Here is a 7,986-nt window from a genome sequence, read left to right as displayed (position 1 = left end):
ATGTCTGGCAGTTGCTGTTCTAGGAAATGCTTCTCCGTGCCAGCCACCTCTCTCTGCTCCACTGAGGTGAGCTGTGGAGGTCCCATCTGCCTGCCCAGTTCCTGCCAGAGCCAGACATGGCAGCTGGTGACTTGTCAAGACAGCTGTGGATCATCCAGCTGTGGGCCACAATGCTGTCAGCCCTCCTGTCCTGTGAGCAGCTGTGCCCAACCCCTGTGCTGTGAGTCTGTCATTTGTGAGCCTTCTTGCTCCGTGAGCAGCGGCTGCCAACCCGTGTGCTGTGAGGCCACCACCTGTGAGCCTTCTTGCTCCGTGAGCAGCTGCTGCCAACCTGTGTGCTTTGAGGCCACCACCTGTGAGCCTTCTTGTTCCGTGAGCAACTGCTGCCAACCTGTGTGCTTCGAGGCCACCATTTGTGAGCCTTCTTGCTCTGTGAGCAGCTGTGCTCAACCTGTGTGCTGTGAGCCTGCTATTTGTGAGCCTGCTATTTGTGAGCCTGCTATTTGTGAGCCTTCTTGCTCCGTGAGCAGCTGCTGCCAACCTGTAGGCTCTGAGGCCACATCCTGCCAACCAGTCCTCTGTGTGCCCACTTCCTGCCAGCCTGTCCTCTGCAAATCCAGCTGCTGCCAGCCAGTTGTCTGTGAGCCCAGCTGCTGTTCAGCTGTCTGCACCCTGCCTAGTTCCTGCCAACCTGTGGTCTGTGAGCCTGCCTGCTGTCAGCCGGTGTGTCCAACACCTACCTGCTCTGTGACCAGTAGCTGCCAGGCTGTCTGCTGTGACCCCAGCCCTTGTGAGCCATCTTGCTCAGAGTCTAGCATCTGCCAGCCAGCTACCTGTGTGGCTCTGGTCTGTGAACCAGTTTGCCTCCGCCCTGTCTGCTGTGTTCAGAGCCCGTGCGAGCCACCTTGTGTCCCTAGCACTTGCCAAGAGCCTTCTTGTTGTGTCTCCAGTATCTGCCAACCCATCTGCTCTGAGCCCAGCCCCTGCTCACCAGCTGTCTGTGTGCCCAGTCCATGCCAACCTACTTGCTACGTAGTCAAGCGCTGTCGTTCTGTCTGCCCTGAGCCAGTTTCCTGCCCATCTACCTCCTGCCAACCTCTTTCCTGCCGTCCAGGGTCTTCTGCATCTGCCATCTGCCGACCAACTTGTCCTAGGACTTTCTACGTACCCAGTTCCAGCAAACGGCCTTGCAGTGCTACGGTTTCCTACCGCCCGGTCTCCCGTCCGATCTGCCGCCCAATCTGCTCTGGACTCCTCACCTATAGGCAGCCATACGTGACATCCATCTCCTACCGTCCCGCCTGCTATCGCCCATGCTACTCCATCCTGCGCCGCCCAGCCTGTGTCACTTCCTACTCTTACCGCCCAGTCTACTTCCGCCCATCTTGCTCTGAGTCTGACTCTTGCAAACGGGATTGCAAAAAATCCACTTCCAGCCAACTGGATTGTGTTGACACAACCCCCTGCAAGGCGGATGTCTCAGAAGAGGGTCCCTGCCAGCCCACTGAAGCCAAACCCATCAGCCCAACCACCCGTAAGGCCGCAGCAGCTCAGCCTGCTGCCAGCAAGCCTGCCAACTGCTAAATTGGCTTCAGCCCCCCAATTCTTGCAAATCAAGCCACCAGCTAGAGACAAAACTGCACTGTCCTCCCCAAAGCTCATTATGACTTAGCTAGGAGCTCTTTCTTTCTGCATTGTTACTCACCATCTGCTTACACCTCAAAGAACTCATCAGAAATGTCAGTATCCTGATCACTTAAATGAAGGCCTTCTGGACAGTGAGAGGGAGACATTCCTGGTTCTTGTGTTCTGCTGAGATTAAGCTGAGAAGAGCCGCTTTGCCACATCATTTCAGGTCTCTTTCCTGCAGGTAGTTTTTTCTGTCATCATGTATGTGCTCCCTTGCTATGCATGTTTGCGTTCCTTAGGGACTTCTCCAATCAGGTAAAATATGTAACCGTCCAATAAAGGTGGCTAAGCTGAAGCAACTTGCTGTTCTCCTTGCTCTTCCATTAATGCCATAGTCTCATCAGTGACTTGCTTCTTCTTTAACAGCAGCTCCATTCAACCATCCATCCACCCACCCATCCCTCTGGCATTATTAGGCAGCAGCTAGGTGCCAGTTACTGTGTTTAGCTCTAAGAATAAACATAAGAAGTCTCAGTCTTTGCTCTCAAGAAACTCACTCTCTGGTGGGCAGCAAGACAATTATGACATTCCTTTGTGCCAAGTACTTGGAGATAAGCATAGAGCACCATGAGCTCAGCAGAGCACAGTGGGGGAACAAGGAAAGAATTATTGGAGAATGTGATACTGGCATTGAGTCTTTCAGTATGAGTAGGAATTAACCAGTTACAAACAGGAAAGGAAAAATTTTCTAGGCAAAGGAGACACGTACAAGTGAATGAGGCTTGAGAAAAAATTGTTCATTAGGTGAGGCATGGGAGAGTTGTTCGTTGAGGAATGAGCCATGAGGTCAGATCGTAGACAGGGATCTGTCTATGTTGGGTCTTGCATGCTAGACAGAGGTGTTTGAGTTTGATGCAGGGCTGACATGAAAGCATCAAGGGGCTGCATGCAGGGAGGTGACAGGAAGAGCACTGGGTTTTGGAACATCCCTCTGGCCTTGGTTGGTGTGGAGAACTCAATGGAAGAACATGGTTCTGGATATAGAGAGACTGAGGAGGAAAGGAAGCCAATTGTTTTTGGGTCCACAGGAAGAAAAACAAGTGGGGATCAGGGATCATACAACAAAGAAGGTTGGGTAACTTGGATTTCTTGTGTGAGAATTTTATGTTCTCCTAGTTCCTCCAAGACACTCATAGGATAAATTCCATATCTTACAATCTCCAAGGACAGAGTCTCTTCAAAGCAGTCGCTCCCTACACTTAGTGCACAGAGTGGAGGCTTATTCCTTGTCCTCAAGGTGCAGCTTGAGTCATCACGAGCACAGTGTGAAGGTCGACCAGGGCTTCTCAACTTCGGCATTATTGACATTTTGGGCTGGGTGATTCTTTGTTGTAAAGGCTGTCCTGTGAATTGTAGGATGTTAAGCAGCATCCCTGGCCTCTATGAGCCAGATTCTAGTAGCATCCTTTGAGGGTGATGATCACAAATGTCTCCAGACATTGCCAAGCATTGCCTGGGAGTGCAAAAATCACCCCTGTTTGAGAACCACTGGGTCAGACTATGGCAGAGGGAGAAAGTCAAAAGCAAAACTTATCACATTGGTGTTGGAGTTATGTCTCATCAAGCCATTGGGATTTATCATTGTCTCCTTCCAGAATCAAGAGGGGAGTTGGCCAGCCGGATGCTGTGGCTAAAGCCTATAATCCCAGCACTTTGGGAGGCCGAGGTGGGTGAATCACCTGAGGTCAGGAGTTCGAGACCAGCCTGGCCAACATGGTGGAAACCCATCTCTACTAAAAATACAAAAATTAGCTGGTCATGGTGGCGCACACCTGTAGTCCCAGCTACTAGGAGGCTGAGGCAGGAGAATTGCTTGAATCTGGGAGGAGGAGGTTGCAGTGAGCCAAGATCACTCCAGTGCACTCCAGCCTGGGCGACAGAGAGATTCTGTCTAAAAACACACACACACACAGAGGAGTTGGCTAGGGTTTTGAACCTCTGTGCCAAGCACTGGACTAAGTATTTCATATGGATTACAGCAATTCTTTGAAGTAATATGTATTCTCTCCTATTTTTTCCCCTATACATAAGATGCAGAATTTGAAGGACAAACAATCCAAGTGCCCATCAATGGACAAGTAAATTGTGGTATATTCACCCAATGGGATATTATACTGTGAAAATGACTGGAAAATGGTGACATGCAATAGCATGGGTGAATCTTACTAACATAATGTTGACTGATATAAACAAGCTCCAGAAAACCATACGTGTGTGTATATATTTATGTATATTAATACAATGTGTGTATATATATACACACACTCAAACATATATGTGTGTATCATTCAAAAACCACAGACACACATATGTATGAGTATTCCTGCATTTATACACATATGCACACACACAAACACATATATATAAAGGGAGTGGTAAAATTCACGATTGTCATGGCTAATAAGTAACATGCAAATGACTAAAACCCAGTTCTTTCCAAAGCCTAGGTTCTGTATGTATCATGATATGTCTCAATGTGGTCACAGGTGTCTTTGTTGATACACTAGGTGTTTTTAGTGCCTTGAACTACAGCAAGACAGATGTTCTTGCTATTGAGAGGTTCCTTTAGGAGAAAAGAAAACAAGAGCAGAATCACTTAGAGAAAAATGGATGTAGAATGGATTGCTTTAAAACTATAAAAGTGGTATAAGATATTGGACTGAAGTTGATGTGATTTTTCAAATATGCTCATGTTCCCAGTTTGATTGACATATTTGGTAAGACTGAAAATATTAAATACTTCCTCTGGGAAGATGAAGAGCTTTGGGGGTAAATGTTCAGCAATAAAACACAGTGCATGGATTCCTACAGATTGAAAGATGCCAACATGAATACAGACAAGAAGGAGGGCAAAAGAAGTGATCCATGGTGTGACATAGAAACCAATTGTGGGGAAAAAGGCATTTCAATATCAGGGGAGAAGGTTTTCCAGACATTGTTCTGATCAAAAATGTTTCTCTTCTTTTTAAAATGAAGGTGAGGAGGGTGCCAAGGAGATGGCATTTTGTAGCTGGGGGTTTGCAAAGTACCCTTCAGCGTTTTCAGTATTTTCAATAATTTGTGAAGCAACCAAAACAAACAAACACCCACAAAAAACTAACCTGAGACATGGCAATGCAGTTGATGAAATCGCCATACTTTGAAGACTTAGGTAATTAGCTAACACATCCAACAGACTGAGTTAGTGGCAGAGCCAGAAATCAAGGCCAGCCCCATCTGGCTCCCCACACCGTGATCTTTCCACTCCATCATGTGCCTCCAGCATGAACCGGCCAGAACGTTGGCTGGTGTAGAACACTGGACCTGGTTGGTGATGCGGAGCCAGGACAAGCCTGGAGGAAAAGCAGAAGGGCCAAGAAAGTCCCTCATGAATTCCTCTTGGAAGGGATTGGTTTAACATTAACACCACTTTACAGTGATTTTTTAATTATAACTGCTGGCGTGTTTTTATTTGTATAGAATTCATATGCTGTTGATGCCCTAGGGTGGGTTTGATACTTCTTGATGAAATATTTGGTAGTTTTAAGAATTTCCAAAATTAAAAGACTGTGTTTGAGTGTATTGATAAGTAGAGGTAAGTACTCACAGCAGTGTGGTCTAGCTGCTGATTACAGTCACTGGAGTGGGCAGAGGATCCCCAGGATGGGGCCTGGGCAACCTGCTCATGAGCCAGCCTGTTGCCATAGGAGTGTCAGCCTGCAGCCACCATATCAGTGTCGCCTTCTCCCTGCCTCCCCAAAGTCAGAGGGTCTAATAGGTGGTTAAGATCAGGGGTTTGGCAGTCAGTCAAAGCCAGGTTTGAATTTTGTTTCTACCCCTTATCATTTGCATAATTTTGGGAACATGATTTAAACTCTATGAGTTTTGCCACTTCTTCTGTTTTTTTCTTTTCTGTTCTAAAAAAATCTTGAGAAGAACCAATTTGGGGGAGATTTTAAGCTTCCTGAAAAGGCCAATGAAGTTTTACATTTTAATCTTAACTGTGTTTTAAACCTGGTTTCTTCTTTATTTATTACTTTTTTTCAGTTTTGCCACTTCTAACATAGTGATGACAATTACACTTACTGAAGTCATTGTGAGGATTCAGTGAAAAATGCAGTCAAGGACTTGATCTAGTAACTATGCAATAAATGAAAGCCATTTCTATTGTTATTATTAGTAATAGTACTAGTGAACAAGTTTCAGGAATGCTAAATGAGAAGGTTTTAAAAAGAGGTAGAGGCATTTAAGTGTCCCTGGGTTCCGTGGACTAATTTTCCATTTCCCATCTTGACACCCCCTCCCCAAACTGGGTCAAGGCTTCATTTCTGATTGAATGGTGCAAAGCTGCATTCCTGAAGGAAGAGCAGGGCCACTCTGGCTTGGCAGAGGCCTCCTGATGAAAGGTTAGTGCCAGGAAAGGCCTGCTTCAGTGAGGTTGGGGAGCAACCTGTAAAAGAGACAGCTCATCCAAGAGCAGGAGCAGTGTCAACGAATCCAAATGCAGCGCAGAAAATTCCCGACTCAACAGACACGTTTTCAAAGTTGGAACAACACCTCCCAGGCTCCTGAAGCCTGCTAATCAGATGTTTGCATGCAAATGAGTAAAAACAATAACAAGGAAAGATGCTGCATGGCGTGCCAACATCCCTAGTGAAGGACTATAAAAGCCCCTCTGTATCGGATGTCTTTCCAATGCAGGTATACTGAGCTTGCGACTTCCCAGCAAGGTCAGCACCAGCACCATGGCAGACGGCTGTTGTCCTGGAAACACCACAGCCATTCCAGCTGTGTCCACCATCACCACATACCCAATTAAAGGTGGCTTTCGACATGCTCTCTGTTTCCTTGTTCCTGCCACAGCAGAACGTGGCAACTGATCACATGCCAAGAAAGCTGTCAGTCATCCATTGGTGCCCCAAGTGGCTGTGATCCTGCTTTGTGTCAACCTACCTGCCTTCCAGCAACGTCTTGTGTGGGTTTTGTTTGCCAACCTATGTGCTCCCACGCAGCCTGCTATCAGTCTGGCACTGGTCAGTCTCCTTGTCTGGTTAGCTCATGTCAGCCATCCTGCTTGGAATCTACTTGTTGTCAGGAAAAGTGCTGTGATGCCAGTCCCTGCCAGCAAAGCTCCTGCCAGGAATCTGTCTGCATGTCTGGATCATGTCAGGCAGCTTGTGGCCAATCAGTCTGCTGTGATGTTGGATCCTGCCAGCCATCCTGCTCTGAAGTGACCTCCTGTCCGGAAACTTCTTGCCTACCAACCGTCTGTACAGCTAGTCCATGCCAACCAACTTGGTGCCAAGGAAGTTCATGTCAACCCGTCAGTGGTGAAGGCCAGCCCTCTAAATCAACTTATTATCAACCCATCTGCTATATTTTCAAGCCTTGCCAATCAGCCCTCTACATGCTTGTTCCCTGCCAGCCATCGATTTGTGTGTTCAGTTCTTGCAATACTACTTGCTGTGTGCCTTCCCATCGCCAGCCACTTCGCTGCCAACTGGTTCCTTCCACATGCTTCATCTACCAGCCAGTGGCTAACTGCCAGGCCCCTTGTTCCGCAAAGAACTGTTGCAAACCAGCTTCCTGTGACACTGTGATTTCTGGCCAATGAACTTGTGATGGACCCCCTTCCTATAACCAGAGTGGCTGCAAATCAGCTTGCTGTGTGACTGGTTTAGGCACATCACCCAGTAGTGGCTCCAATTGCTTGCCGACTTCATGCCAACCCAGCTGTGAGTCCAGCTTCTGCAAGGCAACACTTTGTCAATGGAGCACTCTTCACACCTCCTCTGAGGGTCTGCGGCTGTCTATAAATGCATAGCCATCCCTGGGTGCCTGCCTCCCACCGAGTACAAATGCTGCCTACTTTCTAACTTTACCCTGATTCCACCTTCACATTCTTTCCAGGTGCTGACCAGGGAACTTGTCCAGGCACGAAGAGATCCTTCTTAACCGAGAATAACCTTTCAGCAACCATGGACTACCACACTGCTGCTTGCATTTCCTGATGATGTCAATTCATTTCACTTTAGCAAACCCTCTCTTGTTTCTTTTTCTTGGTGCTGCCTGGTCTTTCAGAAGACCTCTTTGCTGCCAGCTGCTAGTAAAAATGTGACTGGTTAAGTATAATAAATAAGACTCCTGGAGTGCTTTCATTCCTACACACACCTCTATGTAGATTTCCTTCAGGTCACATTTGAACACAATGAGCCTGAGTCATCTAAGTCAGTGGGTCTGCATTGGTCTGCAAGGGTAGCTAGTGTCTAGGATTATAGATTCTCCAGCTGGACGAGAGTAAGGGCAAACAGTTCACTG

General features: G+C 47.2%; 2 protein-coding genes across 2 annotated transcripts; both read left to right on the top strand.

Moving 5' to 3' along the window:
* On the top strand, positions 1-1,584 carry LOC129017799 (keratin-associated protein 16-1). Its single transcript, XM_054458558.1, has one exon. The coding sequence runs from the start codon at positions 1-3 to the stop codon at positions 1,582-1,584; it is 1,584 nt and encodes a 527-aa protein (XP_054314533.1).
* Positions 1,585-6,413: 4,829 nt separating this feature from the next.
* On the top strand, positions 6,414-7,492 carry KRTAP29-1 (keratin associated like protein 29-1). Its single transcript, XM_054458217.2, is given in 2 exon segments — positions 6,414-6,510; positions 6,513-7,492. Coding segments are annotated over 2 exon segments (1,077 nt in total).
* Positions 7,493-7,986: the final 494 nt, after the last annotated feature.

The sequence above is a fragment of the Pongo pygmaeus genome, chromosome 19 (assembly GCF_028885625.2).
Source record: "Pongo pygmaeus isolate AG05252 chromosome 19, NHGRI_mPonPyg2-v2.0_pri, whole genome shotgun sequence".
NCBI classification, from domain to species: Eukaryota; Metazoa; Chordata; class Mammalia; order Primates; family Hominidae; genus Pongo; species Pongo pygmaeus.
Note: the sequence above shows the minus strand (reverse complement) of the source record. Positions and strands in the feature narration are given on the sequence as shown.